Raw genomic sequence first — 26,454 nt, forward strand, 5'->3', positions numbered from 1 at the left:
AATTTTTCAACTTTGAACTGAATCAAAAAATGAATCCAAATGAAAAATAAAAAGAAAAAATAGAAAGATAGAAAGAAATTTTCAATAAAAGCAATTCAAATAGATATTGTAACAAAAATGATAACTCGGAAGTACACTCATCAATGAAAAGAAAGATTTAATTTGAACGTTTCATTTTTTATTTTTGAAATTTAAAAGCAAATCAAATAGTCACAAAGATTTCTAGAAAAGCGAACATTACAATACTTAAAGATCTTTTGGTTAGTGATGATTAATATTATGTCTTCATAGCCTTTTTCCTCAGTCAGCTCATAAATTTCTCTCTTCATCTTCTTTATTGTTGCTTTATCCTTCTCTGAACTCGTCTTTATACACATGTTTTTTGTTAGCAATGAAAAGAATTGCAGTCCGTATGCAACTATTTCAATCTCCAATTTCGCTTGAAGCATTTTTTCAGAAAAGAAATCAAAGACTCTTAACTTCAATGAATGATTTTCTCTAAATGTTGCTTCATTTATTATTTTCTCAATAATTGCACTGCAATGATCCTTTATTCTTCTGTGATATTTCTTTGATGCTTTATTCAGTTTCGCAACACATGCAAGCAACTGAACCAATTCTTCTTCTTTCCATAATCCACAAAGTTGAAAACGTGTGTCAATCATTTTCAGCCATCTTCGAATAATGAGTGCTTCTTTCTTTTGCGCTAATTTTTCTTTGTCTTTCTTCCAATCAACAGTTCTTTCCAGTTCGCCTATTTCTAGCAATGTCTCTTTCGCAAATTGCAACTCAGTCATATATATTTTTTGAACATCCAAGAAGTATATCCTGTCAAAGAAAAACTCCCAAGCGCATTGATACGCAAGATGTGTAAGGTTGCGGGCTTGCTGATGATATTTAATTATTTCTGTTATTTCTGTTAAATAAAATTCTTTTTCAACAAACTTGCATTTATAAATATAAATGACAAGAGAAAAGCCAAATTGTATAAAAAATTAATAAAAATTTCAATTGCTTGAGATAAAAAGGCAATGTTCACACGCTAAACATTTTTGTCCTTGTCAAAGCTAATAGCGACTTTTCAACCTCTTTTTTCTCTTTCTCGCTTTCGCCTTTGTTTAAAGCAGCTTTTAGAAGGTGACATATGCAAAAATATAATACTCCATCCCCTGCATAGTAACATGAAGAATTTAATAGAAAACATTCACAATAACAAATCAATGTTTCTTCGTTATTTTTATTTTTGATACTTTCTTCGTAGATTATAATCTTCATATAATCATTAATCAACTTTGACGAAAAAGGAAACAGTGGTTCTTTTTTGTCAACAATTGTCTTCCAATAACCAATGTTACAAATCAATGGATTCACCATCTCCAATGATAATTGTTCTTTTCCAATCATTTGCGCTACTATGTCGAATAGTTTGCTTTTCACAATTGATTCAAGTTCGTCATCATTCAAACTATTTATCATAGCATTCATTTCTTCGATTTTCTGTTTTTTCTCAGCATATGTGGAATGAGCCAAATTCGAAAATGTTTCTAAATAAAGTATATAATGTATTTCTTTCAAAAAACGAAAACTTCAATTGTTCGAACCTCTAAACTGATTCAAGCTTTCTAATAATATCAATTGTTCATTTGGTGTGGGGCTGTTATCTTTTTTCTTTTCAGAAAATGATTGCCCCATACGTTACAAAGCAATTATGCCAAATGGTTCAATGCTTAAAAAGCTAAAAAAAACTATTAAAATTTTTTGTAAAAAAGTGGGATAACGTATATGATTATGGTATTTTTCTTTTTGATTTCGAATATTATAATAAAAATAATACATTTACATTTGTTAAATAATACATTTCAATTTTTAAAATTTTTTCATCATTGATCCAAACGGAGATATTACAACAATGTGTTCAAGAAACACTCGATTTAAATATAGATGTTTTTTGTTAAACATCAATCAGAACGAATTGTTCACATCGATTTTCAAAACTTCTTTTTTCCATTGTTTTTATTGTTATTGATTGGAATCTTAATTATTGGAAATGATTTCGAAAAAATGTTTATTTTGAAATGAAGAAAATTTTCTGTAAAGACGGTTTTCTCATCAACGAAACAAAAAAGAATTTCAATAATTTTTTGAATAATTTGTCATCTCATAACAAACTCACTTGATATAAAACGCTTTCTTTCACATGATTTGAGTATTTTAAAAAACACTTATGGATGTATCTTTGAAAAAGGATTTCGAGTTTCTACGAGATATCAATTAATTAATTTAAAATAATAATAAATCGAATGATATGAAAACGAAAATGTTTTATGACTGGTGAGTTAACGATGATTGGATATATTACATGAAACTATGTTAATTGTTCTTTTTGTCGTTGTTGAGAAAACTGTTTTGTTGTGTATTTTTAACACAATCTTCAATAACATAACAAAAACTTCAATCATTTGAATGAAAAATAGTAAACAACAAATAAATGACAATATTCGTATGATCAAAGAGTTATTCTTTATTAACATTCTTTATTCAAAAACACATGGCATTTCTGAAGTTAGAACCAATTTGTTTGATTTAAATACTTTCATAAAAATAAAACTATCTTATTTGCGTTTCATCAAATAATTTATTTGAGTTATAAGAGGCTTTATTGTTTTTGATTTTCAATCCTTTTTTTTCATTAAAAAAGATTGTTCAAAATAAATATTGCATAAACTCGTAAAGACTGCATCTAACGTAATAAGTGCCAATCTCACTAATTAAGATTAAAACATTCAAAGGTTAAAAAAAATAACTGTTCATCCAAAACATAACAAACTTTACATAAATGGTAAGAATTTTAAAAAATAAAGATTCTGTCAATTCATTCTCTTATAATACAAACAATTTCACAAAAATTTTATAAACGATAAAAATAAAAATAAAAATAAAATTTAAAAACAACTCCATTTTTAAACAACATTTTGTTTTCCTGAAATCAGTGGCCATTCTTCTGGAAGAGCTTGTTTTCGAGTTTTTCTCTTCCTCATAACAACTAATATAACAACTACACAGACGATGGCAAGTGCACAACATGAACATCCAACAACAATTATTCCTGTAACTCCAAATTTTGATTTCTTTCCTTGGTTTGATTGTTGTTCGGTATTCTCCTTTGCATTTTGAACTTCGCCAAATAAACCACGTAAAGTCGAATTCGAAGGAGGAATCTTAGGCGTTTTAATACAAGCATTGTCAGCATTAAGATAGTATCCATCTTCACATCTTCTGAACACGCACTTGCTGTAATTAAAAGCACCATTAACGCAGGGGCTTCCATAAATCATATGCTGTCCAGATGGAGCAGTGCAGTTATCGTTTTGTATCACTTGAAAATCAAAGCACTTTTCAAACATATAACGAACAGCTTGCGCTGCAGACGCGTATCCCTCCATAGTGAATTGGGTCTCAACCTTTGGATACAAAGGATACACCTCATCTGGCTGGATGATCTTGAATTCAAGCTCTTCATCTGGAGTTTTCCAGTCGAACGAATATCCTGTGTTCATCACCCATGAAAGAGAAGTGCCCTTTCGAGGGAACATTTTGATGCCTGGGGCATCTAATTTTTCAAACATGTCCGAATTGATCACGTTCCCTGCTGCAAATGAGGCAATATCATAAGGCATTGTCTGTTGATTCAATGCTCCTCCAAATCCAATCACTTTCGCTTGCTGTGTTTCCTTCACATGTTTTAAGAACTGCGAGCATGTTGATCCACATTCTCCATCCGTGACAAACAAAAGATCATTTGCATCAAACAATTGCTTGTCCCTGTATTCTTCAGGAATAAACAGTTTGAAAAAGGATTCAAAGTATCGGTCAGTGTTCATTGAATATGGTTGAGTCCAGTTCTGCTCACGTTGCCCAGTTGAAGTATTTCTTCTGATTTTGCGAGCAGGAAGATCAAACAAATTTGGTATTTGCTCCAGTGTGGTGTAATTTGTTATAAGAGTGCTTGTTTCTGTTTTTACCGTGTTCTTGAACATTTCATTATTAGCGGGCCCTTCCACAAAGGAATATTTTGGAGCAATAGGAAACATATTCGGGAACAATAGATGGTATAGCTGAATTCCAAGGAAAGTGTAGCCACCTCCGTTTCCTCTCAAGTCAATAATCATTTTATAGCCAGCCTTTTTCGCTTCAATCATCACTTCAACAATTGAGCTCACCCACAACATGAGCTCAAAGTCTGCTTTTGGCGAAAATGATACAATGTGCATAACCCCGAGTTTCCATTCGTGAATAAGGCCTGTGCGAAGACTGCTATCAGATTCAAATACTTCAATGTTGGGAAGGGAATGCGGATCAATGGTTTTGCCTGTAGCCTTTCTTGCACCCTCTAATAGATCTCTGGCATCGTCTGCTTCGCTTCTGATTTTCCCAATTTTTTTCAGATGGTGTATTTGAGGAAGAATATCTCTCTCAAGTTGAAACGATATTCTTTTTTGAGTTTCAAACATTTGTCTAAATTCATCGTCATGTTTCAGCTTATCATATAATGTTGTAAATACCACATCATCTGCATGCTCCCTTATTATTTGATCAAAATCTTCTTCAGGCTTTTCATCGTCAAGCGCGAATATATCAGTGTAATCTTCAGTTACTGATGATTTTGAAGGGCACACTTTGTTAAAGAAATCCGTCACATTCGTTGAATTGACAAGAGGATATGCATAGAATGGAATTTTCACTGTAACTTTCCTTGATCCATTCAGCACGCGAAGAGAAATCGGACCTGGCGGTGGACTCAATGACGGAGTTCTCACTGTAAATTGACTGCCTAATGCATAATTAAATTTGGCTGCTGGTGTTCGAGAGATTGAAACATGCTCGCTACTCCACCTTGCAATTGTGTTTGCGGGTGTTTCTGTTGTGTTTGCACTAATATCAGGAAGAACCATAGTTGTGACTGTGCTTTCAAGAATATTTGCACCGCCTCCTTTGATAAAAGAATCAGTTACTCCTTTTATAATTGATTTCTTTACAACAACATTAACATTATCAGGTTTTGCTGGATTTGGCACCTGTAGTTCGAAGTTGTATGGAAACACATAAATAAAGGCTTTAGAGCATGGATAATGATACGCAGTGTGGGCGTCATTCAACTTTGAAACGGCATTGGCAATTGATTGATGAAACTCAAATCCATCATTGAACTTTATTCCTTTAATTTCATTTAAAGCTTTGACAATGTCGAATTTATCTTTTTTGAAGGGATCAGGAATATCTGCAGTTGTATCTCTGTAAGCATATTGGCTGAAGAACGACCCCAAAGCTTCAAGAGTTTGAGCAACTTCCTTTGGTGAATTTTTGTACTAATTGTGAGAATAAAAGTATGAATAATGCAATAAAAGTTAAAATGAAAAAATAATTCAAAGTTTACCGGAAGATGACGTAAGCAGTTGACTGCACTATCAACTGTAACAAGAGAATGTGCTTGAAATCTACAATCTTCTGCAAATGTTAATAAGGTGAAAAGAAAGCAAATAGGGAGCATCACAGCAGGTGAAAAAAACACTTGATCTCTTATTATAATCTTCAAAATATCACATTAAATGATCTTATCTTTGTAATTCTGTTAAAATGTCGTTGGTGAATGTGCGTCATTTTCAATGTGAAAATACGCAAAGAAATTTGCAGATTAGAATTCATGAAATTTTGTAATTGATAATTCATTCGATGATTGAGTCTGAGTAATATTTCAATGGTTTTTGTTATTATTGCTTTGAAAATTCAAAAATCGTGTTTTAATTTTGGAATGGTTTAACTTCAAAATTTGTCAACAACCAGGATATTTTTATTTGAAAAATTTAAGTTCAAATATAAGAAAGATTTTTTGTTGCTCAATAACTTTCCTTTTTTGAGCCATTGAATCTGCGCGATCATTAAGGTGTACTTTCATAATAAGTTAATGAATTATCATCTTTTTTTAACATTTATCAACTCTTTTTGCTGATCAATAAATAATATTTATTATTATTTGCAAAGTGCTTGTTGAAGATGAGCTTAACGCCAGCATCCATGATTGTCCGTTTGTCCAAAAAGCCTGAAAATCTTGTATGTGCAGATTGCGGATCGAATTGTATGTGCCATTTTGTTATTTGATAGAATATCTTTTTCTATGATTTTTATCAATTATAGTAACGAAATGGGCTGTTCTTCCACATGGAATCTTTATTTGCATAAAGTATGAAAAGTCCTTTTGTTAATGTTCACATGAATAATAACTAACTGTTTACAGTTGTGCAGGATGCCATAGACGTCTGGGAACTCAATACAGTTTTGTTAAGTCAATTGATCTTGATACATGGGGAATGGAACAAGTGAAAAAGATGGCAATTGGTAATACTTTATCTAATGCCTATTATGAAGCAAACATTACATCAACGTTTCGTCGACCAAAGCCATCAGATGAGCAAATGTATTTCATTAACAATTCTTATTTTGACAAATTTTTTATGAATTTTTTTACTATTAGAACAAGAGAGAAATTTGTAAGGGATAAATACGTAAGAAAACTTTGGGCTGATAAGGCTTGTTTAATTATTAATTTTTTATTGAAAGAATAATTCTTTTTTCTTTGTGCACATTGTAATGTATATTCAGTCACACCCACCTCCAGTTGCATCTCAAGAAATGCTAGATGAATCGTTAAAGCAAACCACAGCATCCAAGGAACCACAACATCCAATTCGACCTTCTCAAACTGTTAAAGCAATCACACTTGCAAACTCGTCATCGATTTCAGAGGCACGCGCTCCTCGTGCTACTCTGAATCCAACATTTTCGTCTCTTCTTATGTTTACAGATACTTCGCCTGAAGAAGCTCAGCAGATTAATTCCAGGGCTACTCAATTGCCTGAAAGTGCTTCTGAGCCAACACTTCCCACTGCTACAGAAGCAAGTTCTGCGCCAATAGCAACGAACACTGCTCAAATGCAGCCTCTTCCATCGACTCTTCCAATGTCATCAGCAGTAGCAAGCTCACCTTCACCTCCTCAGGCTGTGCCACAGCCGTCTTTGCAAAGCCAGTTCTTTTTTGGTGCTCCTCCTCAGGTTCAGACAACTGCTCAGGCACCATCTGGTGAAATGCTGTTCAATACTCACCCTCCTCCTCCCCCTTCTCAGATATCGTTGCCTCCTCCTGCTGGCATACCGGAACAAAAGGTCCTCGCTCCAGAACCAGATCTTCTTTTGCTTGACACCAACCAAGCAGCAGTGTCTGGCTCATCTTCTCTGAATATCGCAGCTGAAATGATTTCGCAATTCCAAAGTGTTCCACCTCCTGGGGTACTGTCTGCTCCAATCCCTGGTCTGAAAGAATTTTCATATTCGGAAAATTTAGGTCGCACAACAGTAACCAAAGGGAATCTTACAGTGGCGCACTATCACAGGGTCATTGTGCGGTTCAACATTGGCGGTTCATTGTTCTCGACATTCATGTCAACATTGGAGAGAGCACCGCCAACATCTCTGCTGTTCCGCCTGACAGATCACATCAAGAGCAAGGGCACTGTTGTTACACGGAGAACGGTATATGTGGATGGCATGAACACATTGCTGGGGGTTCGGCAGTCGGAGACTGTTACAGTGCCACATTTTCCTCCGTTTGTTGCAATTTCTGGTGATTTATCAGAGTCTGAAGGAGTGTTTGGTTCATTTGAAGAAGCCATATCATCTTCAGAAAGCTCTGCGATTTTTACGTCAACTTTTTTCCTTGATAGGGATCCTATTGTGTTCAGATATATTCTGAACCATCTTCGAAGCACGTCACAAGCTAACTCTGTCTCTCTTGGAAATGTGGGAGTTGTTGCATGCTCGGCCGACAATATCAGATCAGAGTGCGATTATTACGGCCTGGCTCGAATTGTGTAATGTTATTTGTTTTTTTTTCACTTTTTTGTTTTTCGTATCTATTATCAACCTGTAACGCTTTTATTGATTAAAATTGATTTTTTTTATATATTATGTTTATTTTTTGTCAAAATTTAAAAAGTAATATGATGAAATATTTTCTTTTGTTTTTTCCTTTTTTTCTTGTGTTTTTCAGATGTGTATGATTTTTGTGAAGGTGGAGTGAAGTGTGAGATGACTATGTTGGTTAATTTTGTTGATCTTTGCATACTCTCGCAAACACATCTTCTGGAAGAGCAAAGACTGATTGTTTTGTGTGACGAAGTGAAAAAGATTGGAACCCAATAGGATCATCCGGTGGATGCGCCTTGAACAAATGGAAAAAAAATTCATTTTTAACAGAATTTTTTGCAAGTATTAAATAAAAAAATTATTAAGATTTTTTCATACAGGATTTTCGTACTTCTTAAACATAATCCACAAAAAGAAAAAGAGGCAAGTTTGTGTGGCCGTTCCAACTATATTAAGTATTTTCATGATTGTAGGTATGAAAATCAAATCATGAAATCTCCATTCACCCGCATAGCTCTGAAGTGTCAGGAGCATATGAGTCGACGAAAGTGCAATATCAAATCCAAGATGCACCAAAATTACAAGTTTTACAAGTAAATTAGGAATGCTCTGTATTTGAAATGCAATGCAGGAAGCCAAAATGCATGAAAAGAAATAAATATCAAATAATTCCGCAGAGCGCTGATGAAATGAAAGTATGAGTCCAGCAATACGCATAGTTAATTCTATAAACAGAAATGTTATCGACATGAAGGAAACATCTGGATTTATCGATTGTTTCATAAAATAGAACTGATTTTTTAACTAATTTTCTTATGGGCAAATTTATTTTATTTTTTTTAACAATTCTTCCAATTCAATTTCTTATTTATCAGATTGAATTGTTATAAGTCAAAATGTTTCGTTGAAGAATTATTGCACTCATTTTCTTTAAAAGTTGTTGAGGATGATCTATTAATTTCATCAGAAAAAATAATAGCCAATGAAAAAAATTTTTTCAATATTTTATCATTTTATCGTCATGCAGCAAAAATAATTCACCATCGAAGAACTTTAATACAAAATCAAAATAGAAGTTTGTAAATTCGAAATTTTTATTTTAGTAATTATAAAGGAAATCATTAAAATGCACCATTTATTATTCAAAATTGGTTTACATTTTATTCAAAATTAATAAAAATTGTATATTTTTCAAAAATAATTTTTTTGTGATAAATTGGGTTTTTGTTGAGTATCGGAAAGCGATGAAAATGTTATATTCAGTCAATATTCGAAATACAGATGAGAAATTGAACCTCTAAATTTGTTATTTGAGAATAAAAATTTGAATTTCTGATTTTTCAGAAAAAAAATTATCTTCATGGAAATCGGAAATTTTGTATATATATTCACCTCACATGTTGGATTACATATTGTTTTATCCAAATATATGGGTGATTATTATTGAAATCATATATTTTCGATCAAATAATTCGGATTGATATTTATATTTTGAATTTAAGTTTATGAACACAGAAAAGTGACAACTCCTTTAAAAACCATCACTGTCTTTCTTCATCACTATATTTTGGCATTTGAAACTATTGAAATAATTTTTTCATTTCACTGACAAATTCCTTTTCTCTGACAATGAATTTTCATTATAATCATCACCCCGAAAAAAAGTATGATTTCAAAAATAATCACCCATATATAATTCACATCAAAACAAGATGAAGAAAACCAAAAATTTTTTCTATTTAAAAATCTATTTATGCGCTTTCAGAATTTTTCATTTGTTTTTTGTTGATCTTTTGAACATATATTAATGTGGGACAAAATATTTGACTTCAGGCATTTTCTTTGAAAAATTATGAACCTTTGATGAACTTTTTGTGATTAAAAAATTTGAAAAAAATGGGTTTATTTTTAGAAATACGTGTGAGGTCGCAAAACATAATGTTATAACATCAATGAAGTTTGTTTACAGTCACAATAATATTATTTATTTTAAAATCTGATAAAGTTTTATAATGTTATTAGTGAAACAGTTTTTTCATGCTTTGTGCATAAAAAGCTTGAAAGTCGTTATTTCCCCCATGTGAATAATATATTTGGATAAAACAATATGTAATCCAACATGTGAGGTGAATATATATACAAAATTTCCGATTTCCATGAAGATAATTTTTTTTCTGAAAAATCAGAAATTCAAATTTTTATTCTCAAATAACAAATTTAGAGGTTCAATTTCTCATCTGTATTTCGAATATTGACTGAATATAACATTTTCATCGCTTTCCGATACTCAACAAAAACCCAATTTATCACAAAAAAATTATTTTTGAAAAATATACAATTTTTATTAATTTTGAATAAAATGTAAACCAATTTTGAATAATAAATGGTGTAAAATTGTGAAGGAATTGAAAAAGAAATCGTTATCACTGGATTTTTTTAATTGGTCGCAACATTCCAATTTACCACTAATTCAATATATCTTTTCTAAATTGTTGAATTATAAAATTTAACAGAAGATATAGAAAATAAAAAATATTTTTTGTTTTGAAAAAAAATAATAAGTTGAGAAAAGAATGGAATAATATTGAAAATAAAATTCAATAATTTTCGAAAGTTTTCAAAATAACAAAATATATGTGGAAAAAGAATTTTTGTTCATTTACAACCATAATAAGATATTTATTACGAAAATCTTTTATTTGCTTATTTAAAACGCAAATAGATGCAAAATGATGAATTTAATGATGGAGAAACATTCTCATTTCCATCAGAAAGCATATTTGAAGATGATGACGAAAATACTGAAAAAGAAATGAGCTCTTCAGATGATAATAAAATAATTGAAACAGTGTCCACTGCAACTGTTGCACTTGTTGAGCCCGAATGGTATTTTAAAACTCCGCTAGAAGCTATTCATTTGTCGAATAATGAGTTGGAAATGGCAAAGGCTTCATCCAATTTTTGCAAAGGTTTGATTTTTTGAAAAGAAAATTTCCTGAAAAGTTATGGAACTTTATATCATTTTAGAAAAATTCATTGAAAGTCTTGAAAACGTAACTCGGAAGGAGCACGTAGAGGCTCTTCATAAAGAGGTATTTTCATAAAACTATCAATCACATATTTAATTCAAGGATTAAAAATTTAGGAATGTGACTTAATTGCAAGATGTCATAACAGACTTGGCCAACCAGAAAGTTCATTAAAATATCTTATTAAAAATGTTAGTTTTCCTGATTTTTGATAACTTCATTTTTATTTTTTGAAAAGGTTCAAACAAGAACTATTGATTTTAACAGTTTTAAGGAATTGGGGAAAGCATATGGCAATCTGGGTGAGATTGAATTGGCCATTGAAGCATACACACAAGGACTTAGTTTGAATCGCGGAGATCCTGTGATGTGGAGGCAGATTGGAATAGAAATGATGAGATCAACAGAAGAACACGTAAAAGCTTTGAATATTACGCTTTTAGCATTGAACCAAAAATTTGATGCTAAGCACTGCACAGAAAGCATCGATGAAGAAAAAGAGAAAAATGCTGAGTGCGAGGGAGAGATTATGACAAATGAAATGGATAAAATATTTAATGAGATATTATTAATGATGATAATGGTGTGGATTACAACTGCACAAGCGGAGATTTTTAAACGGGAATCACACATTCAGGTATGATTTAATTTTTTATTATGAACTTTTAATTAAAAAAAAAATCTTGTTTTACAAAAATTGATTTTCTATTCTGATCAATGAATTGTCTAATTCTATTATCAGAGGGAAAGGATGTTTCGAATGAGCAAATTTCGAACAATCGGAATGAGTCCCAAGCACAGGTCTTCGGCGTATTCAATGGTGACGCCAACGGACCCAGGTATATCTCAAACAGAAGCACCTTCCTGCTCTGCAAGCACAACCGCTCCAGCTTCTCAGTCTTCGTCTGCACAAACAACTGCCAACACGTCCACAAAGCTAAATCCACCTAAAAAGCTGAAGTTTCCAGCGCCAGACACATTTCAACAGCGGTGCAGAGAAAAGGACTTGGAATTTATTTTGTCTATTGAAAAATTTGTGATCACAAGATATTTTCCTCTTCTGTCATCCATTGGGAATATGATGAGCTGCAGAAAGAGTCAAGTTTCAAATTGTCCAGATAATACAAAGGAAAAGCAGCAAACTACAGATAATACAACTTCAAAGACAACTGCCAATGAAAAAAATGCTGTCGAATCGGATTCGCTGATGTCATCAACAAAAAGCACAGAAAAGACGATTTCCAGCGAAGCCAAATCTCAACTTTTAGACACGATTTCACAGAAGCTGTTCAAATGGCTGGACAAAAAGATTGATGGAGAAAATGAAGACAGCTCTGAGGAAAAAGAGGAAAAAGAGAGAAAAGATGAGGAAGCAGGAAACGAGGCACAACAGAATAAACAGCAAGAGAAAGAGCAAGAGACAAAACAAGAAGGAAATGAAGCAGATGAAAAGAAGATCACAAATGAGTCAATTGAGAAAGAAGGCAAAGCAGCTGGTGATTTGGAGAACAACGCTTCAATGAGCTTGGAGGAAAAACGGGAGAAGCGAAGATTGAAGCGAAAGGAGAAGCAAAAAAAGAAGAAGGAAAGAAAAATGAAAGAGGAAGAGGAAATGAAGGCAAAGAAGGAGAAACTGAAGAACAAATCATCAAATGAAAAAGAACAAAAAGAGGAAAAATGCAAAGGAAGAATTCACATGGCGGATGTGTTTGCTGAAATGGAGCTTTTGGAGAGAGAAAGGAGAGAGGAAGAGGAAATCGACAGGCTTGCCCATCTTTCACAATACAAACCTTTGTGTCAGCAGACCTCTGCTTCTCAATCGAAAATATCTTCATCATCATCTTCATCATCTTCTTCCTCAAATATTCCTTCATCTCATTTTGCACTTCCGCCTTCATTGACTGCCTTCCCCCGCCTGTTCCCAGTGATTGCTATTCCTGAATTGCATTCATCTGCTTCATCTTATGTGAAAGAGCTCTTTATGCAGACACCCGACGTCTTTCTGCCTTCTCCTCCTGATGAATTGACATCTGCAGATTCTTATCACACAGACAGTTGTGATTCATCTGAAAGGACATTATCAGAACAAAGCTCATCATCATCATCATCATCATCATCTTCTTCTTCTTCTTCTGACACACAAAATGCAGTCAAATCACATCCACTCCACAATTCCACTCCAGTTGAGCTTTTCTCTCTTTTTGTGTCAGCCTGGATCGCCATCCATCGCCGCCACTTCCACGTGTCGTATCTCATCCGCCCGCCGCTTTCGAAGTATCAGTTTTCTTTTCTTCATGTTCCGTTTCACTCAAACACTTCTGATAGCAGTTCTCGTGCTGAAAAGGAGACTGAGGCTGAAGGCAGCGCAAATAAGGGGGAAGAAATGAAAATCACAAATAACGAATTTGAGGAAGAGGATGAACAAAACAACGAAGAAGAAGAAGAAGAAGAAGATGATGATGACAATGATGATATGTTTAATCTTCTCAACGATGGATCAGATGAGATAAAAATGTCACCTGATTTTCCTGGAATTCCACTTCACCATTAAAGCTTTAATTTTTTGTTATCTAAATTACAATTATTACATATTCTATATTACTGGATTTTAAATTACAATTAATTTTGAAAAAAAAATTAGATAAGAATAAACATTCAGAATCACTCCCATAAGATGAGTATTGAAACACCAATTCAACAACCAAGTGTTCCTTTACAAAATACGGAAACTGGAACACTTAAAAAATCTGCTTCGAGAATAGCAGATCTTGTTCTCAAGGATGCAGATCCAACCAAAGGTTTTCATTCGAATTTTGTTGAAATTTGACAATTATTTTATTTATTGTAAAAGGAGACAAATTTTGGAAAAAACGCCTTGCATATTTTCTTTATACCGTTTTCATTTTTCTTTTATATGCTGCGTTGATGATTTTTGGCATTTTACTCAAAGCGTCAGCAGGCTATGGTCTTTTTGTAAAACTTATCACTATCATTGGAGCTGGGGTGATATGCGTCTTTATTATTATTGGGACAATCGGATTTTGCTTTTCAAAGTATCGCCCTGCTTTCCAACGAATGATGACAATTCATATTGTGGTGCAAGAAACAGTGGCAATTTTTGCAATATATTTTGGTCTTTACTCATTAATTTGCGGATTTTACGAGCAAACAAATTTGATTGTTGATAGCAGTAGCATTGGGAATTCTTCATCTCTGCATTTGCTTGGAGATGGACTTACAGATTCAGCAAAACAAATTATAAAAAATAGAAACATGTATTATTGCGTATCAATTTGCGCATGCGTTTGTGGTTTAATGACCATTTTCACCCCATTACTTGCAAAGCCAATTGTAGGAAAAAGGCTATTTCATCAGGTTTATATTAAATATTTAAATTAAAAGTTCATCAAAAATAACAAACTTTTTCATTCAATTTTTAGTCATTTGGAATTTCATCTTCTCTTATTCCACTTATTCTTGCTGCAATTCACATTACAACAATTTTCATATTTCCATTTGGCGGGCAAATAGATGCAAGTCACTTCGAACTTGTGAAGACTATTTTCATGTGGATTTTTGTTGGTTTGGGGGTTGTGGAATGTGCCATTGGCATTTTCTCTCTTGTGATCACTTTAGCTTCTTCGTGCATCGAAAAGCTTCGGTGGAACATTCGCTATGTCGAAGGGATATTTCAGGTGATTGTTGTTCTTGTTGAGGCATCATATGTGGTGGTGAATGCCGTCCTGCTGGTGCAAGGCAAGCAGTACAGGGCTCCGCATTTGATTGAGTATTATTTCCTCACAAATTATGCAGAGAGCATGTGCGGTGGCCTGACTGACGCTGAAAAGGCCATGTGTTCCAAGGGCCTGTCTACAAACAGGCTCCGCTTTCTGATCAACATCTTTTGGAACAAGGAAATGATTATCGCTGCGTTGTTTTCGGCTTATACGATTGCCAGCGCGTTTCAGATTATCGGCTATTCAGGCTACATTGCAACGTCGTTTGGCAAAGTTTGTGAAATAATTTTTATTTTTTTTTCACTGTTTTTTTGTTGAAATGTATTTTGCATAATATATATTGTTTTCTTATTTAAATTTCTATGACAAAAATTTCATTTGATTCATTTCAGCCAAAGCCACAAGACATCAACAAGAGCAAATCAGATGGAGATGATGAAGATGATGACGATGACTTTGACAGCGAAGACGATGATAGTGATGATGAATCCACCGAAGGCAAAAGGACGAAAACGAAATCAAACAAACCTATAGTAGTCTCTTCATATGATTCTGCATCTCCTTCTTCCTCCTCTTCCTCTTCCTCCTTCTCTTCTTCTTCAGGTGTGCAGGAAACCAACCTCGACCTGGAGCCGAGTGTGTCACCTCACCCGATCTCTCCGCGCGTCCTGTCGAGCACCGAATCCGAGGAAGACGCTCACCTGCGGTCTCAGGTTGAGCTCACCAAGCTGCACGAACAGCAGAAATCACAACACTTAATTCGAATGAACTCAATGGCGAATGCAATGTCCCCGCGTGGCACCGGCCCTGCTGGGAGTCCCAATGGCATGTTTCCAATGATGACGTCTGGATCAGCTGCGCAGCTTGCCCCACTTTCACTTGCGCAGAATCCATATGGGCAAGCATTGCCACAGCTGTCGCCGAGATCTGCACAGCCACTCTCACCAGCTGTTTATATGCAACAGCAACAGCAACAGCAGCAGTATCAGCAATTACAGCAGCTTCAGCAGTTGCAGCAACAACAACAGCAGCAACAACAGATGCTGATGATGCAGCAGAACCAGATGGCGCAGGATCCGATGAGGGGGATGATAGTTGCAGAGTATTATTGAGAATAATTGAGAATAATTGAATTTCATTGATTATCATTGAATAATCGTTGAGTGTTGTAGATATTAGCTGATTTGTCTGGCACTTCACAACAAAGTCTTCTGAAGCTATTTGCTTATTTATTTACGTTATTTATTTATTTATTTTTTCTCTTTTTGGAATGTTTGATAATTGTCTTTTTTGTGGAATATTGGCAGTATGGTATACTGTTCGCTTGATTGGTTTTAAGTTGACTTAGCTATTTCAATGCACTTTATTGCATTTTGCGTTTGTTAAGAAAAAATTGTATTGTAATCATAAAGCGTTCGTTTTTTGATGCTTTATTTTATTTTATTTTATTATTTTTAATTTCATTTTGTTTTTTTTCATTTATTGTTATCGGCTTGTTCCACTATACACACTTCACTTCAAGCTGCACTCGACTCAACTTTTGTTCAGATTATCTCCAAAATGTCATTCTTCATTCTTTCTTCCTTGTTTTCTAAGAAATTAAATGTTTTATTATTGTTATTTTTAAAAAAACTTTCTGACTGTCTTTCTTTTTTTCATTTGAAATTGTGATTATATTCGCATTTTTCTTTTTCTCGTTTCATTGCGTTTCAAATTCTTTCATCTTTCAAAGATACAAATCAATTAAAAATAGGTTAATTATTAAAAACCAAAGAAAAAAGAACTTAATCATTAATGATACTTGAACATATTTATTTTTTGTTTTAAAAATTGAGTAATGAGGTGATTATATATGCACTTTATTTAAACAACACTTGCACACCTGATTGAAAACTTCAAAAAAAGTTTTTTTATGTTAAATATTCCACGCAATTAGAATAACACAAAGTCACTTGCTAAATAACTTCAAAAACGAACCAAGAAAACCCACTTCACTGAGATTCATCCAACGAGTATTCTTGATCGATTCCGAAATACGAGTCACACGTGATGTACAAACGAAGCTGTGATAGAATCCTCTTCTGCTCGCTGACTCGCTTCTTTTCATCAGAAATCTTCGCAGCCTCTCTCAATTCAGTCACTACACTTCCCTTCCAAATGCTCAGCTGTGCTTTTGCTTGGCGCATCTGCCTTCCAAACTTCATTCTCCTCAGGGCCATCAGCTCTCCTGTCTCTGGATTCCCCACAAACGCCATAAAGCCAACCGGAACGGGCTTGTTGAAGAATGGTGCATGCGCTTTGGATGTCAGATATCTATTTGTGCGAGTGAGTGTTACAGACACAGAAAACGGGGCATAGTCAAGAATAGCAACAGGATTCGTCGTATCTTCTGGAAGTGTTGGCTTTATGATTGAACCTTTCGAATCAAAGTTTATGTGTGTTCTGAAAGAAGTAGTCACACGAGGAATTGAAGCGATGATTGTCTTCAGCTCTTGGATGCACTTAGAAGACAGAGATAGACTAGAAAGGATCGAATGAATAGAAACTGAGCTGCTTGTGTAAGGCGCATATGCACCCGATGAAGAAGATGCCTGGTGGGAGATGATTCTGATATCACCAGGGTCAAAGGAATTCTCGTTGTCTGCACTTTCTTCACTGGAAATAGCTCCATCGCGTCTGTTCTGCCTCGATTCGTCTCTCTCAGCCACGTAAAGCAGCTGCGGCAGGTAAATGATCGAGTTCTGCTCTGACAGCTGCCTGACGACTCTATCAACAGCAACACTCCGCTCCCATTCAGGCACATCCAGTTCCTTTTCTTGGTTGAATTTGCTTTTGTCTTCTTCCTCTGACTCTTCCTCCTCTGACTCTTCGGATTCTTTTGCAAATTGCTCGTCTGATATCTCTTCGTATCCCATCAAACCTTCTTTTCTGGTTACGCTCGCCTTCTTCTTCTCTTTCTTCTTCTTCTTGCTCTTCTTCTTCTCCTCATCTGGTGGCTGAACAATCGCGTTGATATTGAACACCTGCCTGAGAGTGGAATCAGTGTTCATGCAAGCGTGATAAAGCAGCTGGATGAGGTTTGAGGCGCGCAGGACAGGGTACAAGAAGCCAATCTCTGCCGACACATCGATCAGCGCCTGGAGCACACGGGGCAGTGAGCCGAGGACAGTTCTCAGATCGGTGATGAAATCAGGCGACGGCAGCGGCATCCGCATGAGGTGTGCCTCGACCGAGTAGAATGTCTTTGAGTGGGCAGAGTCGCAAGGGAGAGAAACGTGGTTGAACGGGAGCTGTTGCGAAAGCTCCCGCACTTTCTCGTCTTCGTTGTGCCTCACGGGAAGTAGAGCAAACTCCTTCGCCGACGCCGCCAGCAGCAGTACGTCGAAGATGGAGAAGTGGGAGAGAGGGGCAGGGTAGTGCTGCATGGTGAGCGGAGCCTCGGGTCTGGCACCAGCTGGGGGCAGCATCATCATCGCAGCATCGCTTGAAAGCGCATACGAAAAGCGGAAAAACGGAGAGCCAAAGGGAGTGTTGGCGTATGTGGTGAAAGGCGCGTGGATCATGACCTGTGCGAATGGAGAGAGAGAGGCCAGGAGTTCTGTGTCTCCGAGCTCGATTCTCTGCTGCGTGAAGGCGTCCATCAGGCGGCGGGCAAACATGATGGGTGTTTTGTAGCTCATGTAGTAGTATGATGCTATCTTCCCCAAGGGAAGTGATATAATCTGTGGAACTGGCTCTGCAATACGCTCGTCTTTGGATTTGGATTGGGACTTGTCTGATTGCTTTCCTCCTTTCTTTTTGGATTGAGGCTGTGATTGAGATTGCGATTGTGATTGAGATTTAGACAGAGCAGCTTTTCCTTTTGCATCTTTGTTCTTCCTTCCTCGTTTTGATGAGGCAGAAGGCGCAGATGGCAAGTCTGGAAACTCTTCAGGCGATGCCAAAGAAAGATTGTATACGCCGTCTTGCTCGCCATCTTCGTTCTCGCTAATTCCAACTGCTGAGTCAAATGCCTTTCCATCTTCCTCTTCGTCCCCACCAATCTCAAAGTAGTCATAAGTGAATAGCTTTTTGCGTGATGAATGCCTTCCTGCTTTGTTGCTGTTGTCTTCATCTTCGTCTTCATCTTCATCGTCTTCAAACAGCGCCATTCCACTCTTCATCATCTTCGGTGGTTTTGCATCGTCCATCAGTCCATTCACCCAGATGCACTTGCTCTTCATCAGGTCTCTCATTGTGTTCACACACATCAGCGACAGATGCGCCTCGATTGCATCTCTATCATTGCTCGACACTCCATAGAACGACGGATTCGCCAGGATCCTCCGATAGAGATACGTCCATGACAAGTACGCACACGCATCTGCAACTGATTTCACTGAACCAGACGCAATCTCTGCGTTCATGTGGTCGTGGAGTGCAGTGTGGAGCGAGGACTCCACAGGGAACGGGGCATACAGAAACTTCTGGTAGAACTCCTTCCGCGCTGCCTCGCACATCACCACAGCCACACCAGATGTGTCGTACTGCGGTCTGCCTGCTCTTCCAATCATCTGAAGGAGATCAGTGATTGGATAAGGAACGTATGTGCAGGTTTCTGCATCGTGGAATTCAGTTCCCTTGATAATGACCAAACGAGCAGGAAGGTTGACTCCCCATGCCAATGTTGATGTGGACACCAGCACGAGAATCTTGGCACGTGCAAACAGACCTTCCACAAGCGACTTGTCCTCTTTGCCCAAACCAGCGTGGTGCAAGCCGATTCCAAAGGAGAGGAAGTGCGACAAGACGCTGTCCTGGCACTGCAGCTGCACCTCCTTCAGCTCGTCCTCTGTCATGTTCAGAAACTGCGTTGGCTGCTCGTCTGTTGCTGAGAACGTGACAATTGCTTCTGCAGTTAAACGTGTCTGCCTTCGAGATGCCACAAACACCAGCGCAGGTTTCCCTCCGCAGTGGTCTCTGATCGCGTTGTAGACCGGCCGGTTCATCGTTGCCATACGCGGGCAGAAGTGTCTTCCAGTGAAGGACTGGATATGCACTGTGGTTGGTACCGGCCGCACATCCGGGCGGAAGTTGAAGAGCCCTGCCTCGCCCACGCCCAGCCAATCAGCCAAGTCGTTCGCGTTAGCCAGAGCCGTCGACAGCCCCACAACTCGAATGGGCCTCCCTGTTTTTGCAGCGATGAAGCGTAGACGGGAAACAATAGCTTCAATGATGGGACCTCTATCCTGTCCCAGCATGTGCACCTCATCCAGAATCAGCAGAGCAACCCGCTGGACGAACTTCCTCGTGTTCCACGCACGCGACACACCATCCCACTTCTCAGGTGTGGAGCAGATCAGCTGTGCATTCTGAAGAGCTTTTTGATCAGGCACTGTTTCTCCAGTGAGCTCCACCACTTGAATTCCCAATGCAGGCGCCAGCCTCCGCGTCCAGTCGTCCATACGCTCCCGGACAAGTGCTTTTAGTGGGCCGATGTAGACAGCACAGGCATCGGGGTACTCTCTTGTCATGCGGAGGATGGCCAGCTCAGCGATGACTGTCTTTCCCGAGCCTGTTGGCGCGCCCATCAGGACAGAGTGGTCTGAGTGGAGACACACGTGGAAGCACTGCGTCTGCACTGGGTTGAAGTACGAGAAGCGGTACGTGCGCTCCAGCGGTGGGCATTTGAGGGCAGTGACTGGCAAAGGAAGCAAAGGAAGAAGTGATGTGTGAGAGATCATCCCAGTTGGGCGCGGGATGTGGGCGAGGAGAATTGGAAGTGACTGCTCAGCACCCAGCCAGCGATCAGAAAACACCCGGATGACGTATTCTTCGGGTGCTGGGTCGTGCAATGGGACAATGACAGACAAGAGATGGGAGTTTGGCATTAATCTGATGAGTGAGGTGGGAGAAAGAGAAGAAGATGCCTCAGATGCGCTTGACTCTGAAAAGTCCATCCGGTCGTATGAAGAAGCAGAAGCAGAGGTTGAGAAGAAAGATGACATGTACGACGAATGAGAAGAGAACGGCAAAGAAGAAGGTTCATCATCTTTCCCTTTCTTCCCACCCTTCCCTCTCTTGTTCCTATCACCCGCTCTATTCCTCCTGAATGTGACAGCCTCGCAGTGCAGCAGCTCGTCTCCGCGGGGATCTTCCACTGCCACCCAGAACGTCTCAGCCCCGCCGTGGATGCCTGCCGCCCAGCGCCAGAGCGGATGCACCGCAATGTCCAGGCGCAGCACGTTGTGTGTCACAGGCTTCACTTCACAGTCGATCGCCACACGCGGAAACTGCTTCGCCGCATCCCGCACCAGCTGCACAGAGCTTCGGATGTGCAGAATCGAGAACAGGTCGCCGTCGTTCATCTGCAAAATATCCTCAATGCCGATGCGCTTTTCAGTCAGGATGCGTTTCGCTGCTGGCGGGATGGAAGTGATCTGTGAAAGTGGATGCTCCCACCACCACATCTGTCGCTCGGCACACAAACACAGCTCGTGCAGCCTGGCAGTCTGTGTGCTCCATCTCTTCCGCATCGCCACCTCAAACAGCGCACGCAGCAGACGCGGGATCTGCTGCCCCAAGTAGTTGATATCACACTGCAGTGAGAAGATGATTGGGCGGTATTTGCTGATGTATGCTTGTGACAGCACATTCGCCTTGAATTCGGGTCCATCATTGCCTGCTGCTAAGCGGGATCCCTGTGATTTGCCGTCTTTTGCGCTTGCCCCTGCTCTCTGCACACGCTCTTCCACCACATCTGCCTGTTCTCCCACGATGTGGAGTGTTGCTGTGGACGAAGTTGCAGACAAAATGTGGATGGGACACAGCGACGACTCCGAAATCTGTTTCAGCTCCACGCTTTCCTCCTGCCTTTCTTTGAACTGCGAGAACTCCTGACATTTAGACAGCATGTGGAACACACCCGCATCAGTGAGCGAGGGAGTGAGGGTGTTGCAGATGAGCTCCATCGACTCCGGGTGCACGTAGAAGTGCGACCCTACGCGGCCGAAGTCGGTGGGTGCCATGATTCCTGTCTGTGGATTGTACCGCAGCATGCGCAGGCGCGACAGAAAGACAGCTGCCCTTTCCACCAGCTCGAACAGATACGACGCCAAGTTCGGGTCGTCCTGGACAACCTCGCGCGGCACACCGTACTGCATCGGGTTCGCCTTCATCCGCACAAACAGGTAAGTAAACTGCAGCCACCGAATTGCCTCTGACGTGCTTCCAACAGAGCCCAGGGCCACTTCTGCGTTCAGATGCGCAGGCAGCTCTTCCATCAGATGCGACTCGATCGGCGCAGAGCACGTGACAGAGCGGATTGTCGGCACCAGCTTCTCCTGCGACGTGATCAGCGTTGCCTCGCCGCTCGTGTCGTACTGCGGACGCCCAGCACGCCCCACCATCTGCATAATGTCCAGCCCAGAAATATCGTCCATCTTTCCCTTTTTCGGGTTGTAGAACTCGAGCCCTTTGATCACCACAGAGTGTGCGGGAAGGTTCACCCCCCAGGCGAGCGTGGATGTGCACACAAGCACCCGCACATACCCTTCGCGGAACATTTCTTCGACGATGTTTCTGTCTGACCGCAGAAGTCCTGCATGATGCACAGCCACGCCATTCCGCGCCAGAATCGGAATGTCTTCGGCCCGCAGGCGGTTCAAAAGATTTTCAAAGCGGGAGATTTTGTCTGATGCCACATGAGGCACAAATAGATCAAGCGCATCTGCATCGTAGCCGTTGACATCTTCCCCGTCGATTGGCTGGTTTCGTGCTTCAATGTCTTCTTCTGCTCCTGCTTGACCTGGTCGAGCACCATTTGCTCCCGCTTGTCCTGCACCAGCGCCTGCTCCTGCTCCTCTTCCCACTCCAGCGCCTGCCCCAGCAGCTCCTTCTCTATCAGCAACATTCCATCCATCGCGCTCAAACCTCCTCTGCCTCCGAAGCTCTCTCCGCTCGGCATCCGTCAGAACTCTTCCTCTTCCTCTTCCTCTTCCCTGGCCTCTCCCTTGCCCTCTGCCCGCAGCTGCTCCTCTTCCACCTCTTCCTCTTCCTCTGCCTTGCACCATCATCCCATCCCGAACCATCTGCATCTCTTCTCTGTTTCCAATGCGCCGCACCGCCCTGCCCCACTGCTCCAGCCCTGTTCGCATCCCATCTCTTCTCCTTGCTCCTCCATTCCCTTCACCCTCTTCTCCGTCCACTTCATCTTCGTTTCCTCCTCCTCTGACTTCCTCGCCTTCTCCTGCCTGGTTCTCCCAGTCTTCGTCTTCATCCCAGAACTCATCGTCCTCATCAAACAAGTCCTCGTCTTCATCACCCGCACCCAAAACACCGTTGGCCCTACCTCTTCTCCTTCCGTTCCTAATGCCTCTAATATTTGCCTCGGGTGCTCTGTACTTCACTCTCGTCTGCATCCTCCCTCCGCTCTGCTCCTGTGCAAACGCAATCAGCGCACGTCCTGTCTTCACAGTGTCTGCACGCGAGTGCACAAACACTAAAACCTGCTCGTCTTTCTTCAGTGCACGCTTCACTATGCGGTAGGCCGCCTCGTTGAAGAACGATCGCTGCTGCTCCATTGTGTAGTTGTACATGTGCAGCCCGACAAAGCCCAGCTGCAAGGGAACAGCACGATAAGAGTCCGGGAAGAAGAACAATCCACGTGAGGGATTTACGCGGAGAAACGAAGCAACATCGCGGTAGTTTGGCAGAGTGGCTGAGAGGCCGACAATACGGATCATCGACTGTGACTGCATCACCTGTCTCAGCGTGCGTGCCACAATCGCCTCGATGACAGAGCCTCTATCGTCGTTCAGCAGATGCACCTCATCGATGATCAACAGCGCAGTCGAGGCAGCAGCCAGAGAATCCACTCCTTTTCTGGTGATGGCGTCCCATTTTTCCGGCGTGACCACAATTAAGTGTGCACTGGCAATCTCCTGCGGAGTGAGCTGTGTGTCTCCTGTGAGCTCTCTTGTCACGAGGCCGAGTGTGGCGAGGCGCGCGCCCAGCCCTGCCACCATTTCAGACGCCAGTGCTTTCATTGGCGCGATGTAGATCATCTTCACAGGCGCAGGAACGGGAGCGGTTTTCTTGTTCTTTTTGGATTGATTTGGAGTGAAGGGGTTTTTGGGTTGCTTGGAGGGAAGGTTGGATCGATGTGCTTGGTGAAGTGAAGAAGAAGAAGAAGTAGAAGTAGAAGAAGAAGAAGAAGATGATGAGGAGGAAGAAGAAGAAGAGGAAGGAGAAAGTGAAGATGACTGAGATCTGTTAGGAGATGGTGAAGTTGATCTGTAGACATCGTCACTGTTTGCTGCGTCTGAAGAAGGCGAGCTATTTCTCGCAGGCGACAGAGAAAGAGAATGCACAGGAGGTGTGTTGACTGGTGGAGGAGTTGTGAAATGCTCCATGTCTTCGCCAAATCCTTCGGCTGTGCTGAGCACCTCATCGTCTGCTGCACACTCCATCTCTTCTCCTTCCCTCGCATCACCACATCCTGCCTTGTGGCCTTCCTTCCCATTGCTCTCTTTGTTTGCCCCTTTCTTCTGCATCTCGTCTCCCTTGTTCAGATAGAACATCCCGATCGTGCGGAGCATGGCAAGCACAGCAATCACTGTCTTCCCTGCCCCCGTGGGTGCGCAGACAAGCATGTTCTCGTTCGTTCTGAACGCCGTCTCAAACACCCGCGACTGGATGCGGTTCAGCCGCTGCAGCCCAAACAGAGCCGGCCGCGCCCACGCATCGATCTCGTCCACGGGGAGCAGCCGCTCTCCTTCCTGCAGAGGCTCCGGCTGTGTGACAGGGAAGATGATCTCTTCTCCACCTGTCTCGTTCTCCACACCAAAGTGCGGGAGCGCAAACTGCCTCATGCCACCGAAGGGGCCGTCACCACGCCTGTGGTTCTGTCTTCCGATATCGTCCCCGTCTTCCCCAGCAGCCAGTGCTCTGCGCCTTCTCGTCTCGAAGATGGTTCCCAATGCGCCCAGCTTTGGCGTATCGAAGGGACGGCGCTGTGTGCCTGGCGGGAGCGAGATGCCTGTCTGCTTCGGCAGCGCGTTCGGCGACTCTGAGCGCTCGCGATGTTTCTCCTTCTCCTTCGCCGCCGCGATGCTCTGAAGCAGCTTGGACGTCGGGTCCTTTGCAGCAGAGCCAGCTGTCGGAGCAGGAGACGTCGCTCTCCCCAGTCTCGAGTTGCGTGCCTGCGGTCCGCCTTTCACCACGCCCAGCGCAAGTGCCATCTCCCACTGGTCTTGTGTGATGCCCTTCAACGCGGACTCCATTCCTCTCTGCAGCACCCGCCGCTCGGTTTTGGACGCATTCCTGTTGGCGATATCCTCTTCGGTGGTGATGGAGAATGAACCGCCATAGCCTAAAGTCCGCGTCTTGGATCCATTTGAAGCAGGAGGAGGAGAAACACTGCCGTCTTCGAAGTCATCGCTTGTGATGACGCCGTTGCTTCCTTCGCCGAAGCACTTTCTGAAGGCCGCCCGCTTCGAAACAAGGTCAGAGACGAATTCAGCACCTTCGTCGCCAAGCAATGAGAGCAGCTCCATTGCCAGCGTGTCGTCGTTTTCGGAGCGCGGGTCGCTCGAGAGAAGTGTCCTCATCATCGACATCATCTCGTCAGGCTCCATTCCCATCGACTGATCATCAATTTGTGCTGCTCCTTTCTTCTTCGATGATTTGGAAGTTTGACTTTTTTGGCTTCCTCTAATTGAAATGATTGATGCAACACATGTTTGGAGAAGTTCGTTGAGATCTCCAGATGTCAGTGAGGCGTTCTGCTTCGCTATCTTCTTCGCTTCTTTTACGGCTTTGTTTACTGCAATAAACTTATGAATTACGGTTTTAGGTTGAATAACTGAAAATACATCATTAGACGTGTGACCTTCCCACATAAATGAAATGTCTTTTCCATATTCATTTGCGGACATATTAGCCATTGGGGTTATTCGAACATCTGTAATCAATTTCATTGCTTTCTTTGATATTTGAGCATCCAAAAATCTCTGCCGATAATGAAAAAGATCTTCTGCTAAAGATATAAGCGAATTTTGTTCTGTTTGAGTTACACGGTGAAAGAGATTCGTAATTTTCTGCCTTTTTTTTGAAAGAGAAATTTCACCCGAAGAAAGGCTATCATACAGAGCCCTTGCAGTTCCTTCCAGATCCTCTTCCGTCAATACTTCATCTCCCCACAACTTAACAATTAAAGTAATGAATGAGTCGTATTTTTGCTGAAGAGCCTTTGATGTTGCATTGTCCAAAGAATGAGGATCGACTGTAAGCCATTCCCAAGAAAATGATGTAGCCTCATTCATTTCAGGTGTTTGAACCTTCTTCTTTTTATTTTCATAACGTCTCCGAAGTGCTAAAAGATCTTCATGAGAACGCACTTGGGCTTGAGGGAGACATAATCTTCGTAAAGTCCCCGACAATCGCGGAGGCTCACGCATATATGTCGAGTCTTGCTGCACAACTGGCGATAAAGGAGGAGAAGTAGGTGGAGATGAAAATGACATTTAAACGAAAAACCAGTTGAACAGAGAAAAAAAAGAAAGATCAATATTTGAAGAAAATTTTGTAATGGCACATTATGTGTTTTTAAAATCTGATATTTGATTTGCATTGCTTTGTTTGTGTTCGATTTTTTATAAGTCACATTAAGCGAAAATATTGAATCATATATATACCTATTGAGCGTATGTCTCTCTTTATTTACAAAAATT

General features: G+C 40.3%; 7 protein-coding genes across 7 annotated transcripts; 3 read left to right on the plus strand and 4 right to left on the minus strand.

Moving 5' to 3' along the window:
• Positions 1-1,035: 1,035 nt before the first annotated feature.
• Positions 1,036-1,404, minus strand: MONOS_7181 (uncharacterized protein; the record flags this gene model as incomplete). The annotated part of the gene is made up of 2 exons (XM_067877490.1): positions 1,036-1,169; positions 1,251-1,404. The coding sequence occupies 2 exons, from the start codon at positions 1,402-1,404 to the stop codon at positions 1,036-1,038; spliced, it is 288 nt and encodes a 95-aa protein (XP_067728174.1).
• Positions 1,405-2,254: 850 nt separating this feature from the next.
• On the minus strand, positions 2,255-5,548 carry MONOS_7182 (uncharacterized protein; the record flags this gene model as incomplete). Its single annotated transcript, XM_067877491.1, has 2 exons — positions 2,255-5,366; positions 5,435-5,548. 2 exons carry the CDS (start codon positions 5,546-5,548, stop codon positions 2,961-2,963), a joined length of 2,520 nt encoding a protein of 839 aa, XP_067728175.1. The 3' UTR covers positions 2,255-2,960.
• Positions 5,549-6,051: 503 nt separating this feature from the next.
• Positions 6,052-8,066, plus strand: MONOS_7183 (Stromal Membrane Associated Protein C; the record flags this gene model as incomplete). Its single annotated transcript, XM_067877492.1, has 5 exons — positions 6,052-6,133; positions 6,193-6,238; positions 6,293-6,472; positions 6,530-6,584; positions 6,658-8,066. The coding sequence occupies 5 exons, from the start codon at positions 6,052-6,054 to the stop codon at positions 7,924-7,926; spliced, it is 1,632 nt and encodes a 543-aa protein (XP_067728176.1). The 3' UTR covers positions 7,927-8,066.
• MONOS_17519 (uncharacterized protein) lies at positions 7,945-8,794 on the minus strand. The gene is made up of 2 exons (XM_067870446.1): positions 8,356-8,794; positions 7,945-8,272 (listed from the first exon to the last, which is right to left on the minus strand). The coding sequence occupies exons 1-2, from the start codon at positions 8,758-8,760 to the stop codon at positions 8,153-8,155; spliced, it is 525 nt and encodes a 174-aa protein (XP_067728177.1). The 5' UTR covers positions 8,761-8,794; the 3' UTR covers positions 7,945-8,152.
• Positions 8,795-10,646: 1,852 nt separating this feature from the next.
• MONOS_9976 (uncharacterized protein) lies at positions 10,647-13,610 on the plus strand. The gene is made up of 5 exons (XM_067880523.1): positions 10,647-10,946; positions 11,005-11,069; positions 11,123-11,197; positions 11,245-11,643; positions 11,749-13,610. The coding sequence occupies exons 1-5, from the start codon at positions 10,700-10,702 to the stop codon at positions 13,555-13,557; spliced, it is 2,595 nt and encodes an 864-aa protein (XP_067728178.1). The 5' UTR covers positions 10,647-10,699; the 3' UTR covers positions 13,558-13,610.
• A 67-nt stretch (positions 13,611-13,677) lies between these two features.
• On the plus strand, positions 13,678-16,541 carry MONOS_9977 (uncharacterized protein). Its single transcript, XM_067880524.1, has 4 exons — positions 13,678-13,804; positions 13,858-14,381; positions 14,447-15,016; positions 15,136-16,541. The coding sequence occupies exons 1-4, from the start codon at positions 13,681-13,683 to the stop codon at positions 15,853-15,855; spliced, it is 1,938 nt and encodes a 645-aa protein (XP_067728179.1). The 5' UTR covers positions 13,678-13,680; the 3' UTR covers positions 15,856-16,541.
• MONOS_9978 (putative Activating signal cointegrator 1 complex subunit 3) lies at positions 16,535-26,247 on the minus strand (the record flags this gene model as incomplete). Its single annotated transcript, XM_067880525.1, has 1 exon — positions 16,535-26,247. One exon carries the CDS (start codon positions 26,245-26,247, stop codon positions 16,735-16,737), a length of 9,513 nt encoding a protein of 3,170 aa, XP_067728180.1. The 3' UTR covers positions 16,535-16,734.
• Between the last annotated feature and the right edge of the window lie 207 nt (positions 26,248-26,454).

Source organism: Monocercomonoides exilis (assembly GCF_001643675.1).
Source record: "Monocercomonoides exilis strain PA203 chromosome Unknown scaffold20-1493094, whole genome shotgun sequence".
Lineage (NCBI taxonomy): Eukaryota > Preaxostyla > Oxymonadida > Polymastigidae > Monocercomonoides > Monocercomonoides exilis.

Bases quoted from the DNA above. Each gene is read 5' to 3' on its own strand.
- MONOS_17519 (XM_067870446.1), bottom strand. From the start codon at position 8,760: ATGAAACAATCGATAAATCCAGATGTTTCCTTCATGTCGATAACATTT. The intron at 8,273-8,355 runs GTATGAAAAAAT...CATTTGTTCAAG, and splicing joins TTAAGAAGTACGAAAATCCT to GCGCATCCACCGGATGATCC.
- MONOS_9976 (XM_067880523.1), top strand. From the start codon at position 10,700: ATGCAAAATGATGAATTTAATGATGGAGAAACATTCTCATTTCCATCA. The intron at 11,070-11,122 runs GTATTTTCATAA...TTAAAAATTTAG, and splicing joins TAGAGGCTCTTCATAAAGAG to GAATGTGACTTAATTGCAAG. The intron at 11,644-11,748 runs GTATGATTTAAT...TTCTATTATCAG, and splicing joins AACGGGAATCACACATTCAG to AGGGAAAGGATGTTTCGAAT.
- MONOS_9977 (XM_067880524.1), top strand. From the start codon at position 13,681: ATGAGTATTGAAACACCAATTCAACAACCAAGTGTTCCTTTACAAAAT. The intron at 13,805-13,857 runs GTTTTCATTCGA...TTATTGTAAAAG, and splicing joins GGATGCAGATCCAACCAAAG to GAGACAAATTTTGGAAAAAA. The intron at 15,017-15,135 runs GTTTGTGAAATA...GATTCATTTCAG, and splicing joins TTGCAACGTCGTTTGGCAAA to CCAAAGCCACAAGACATCAA.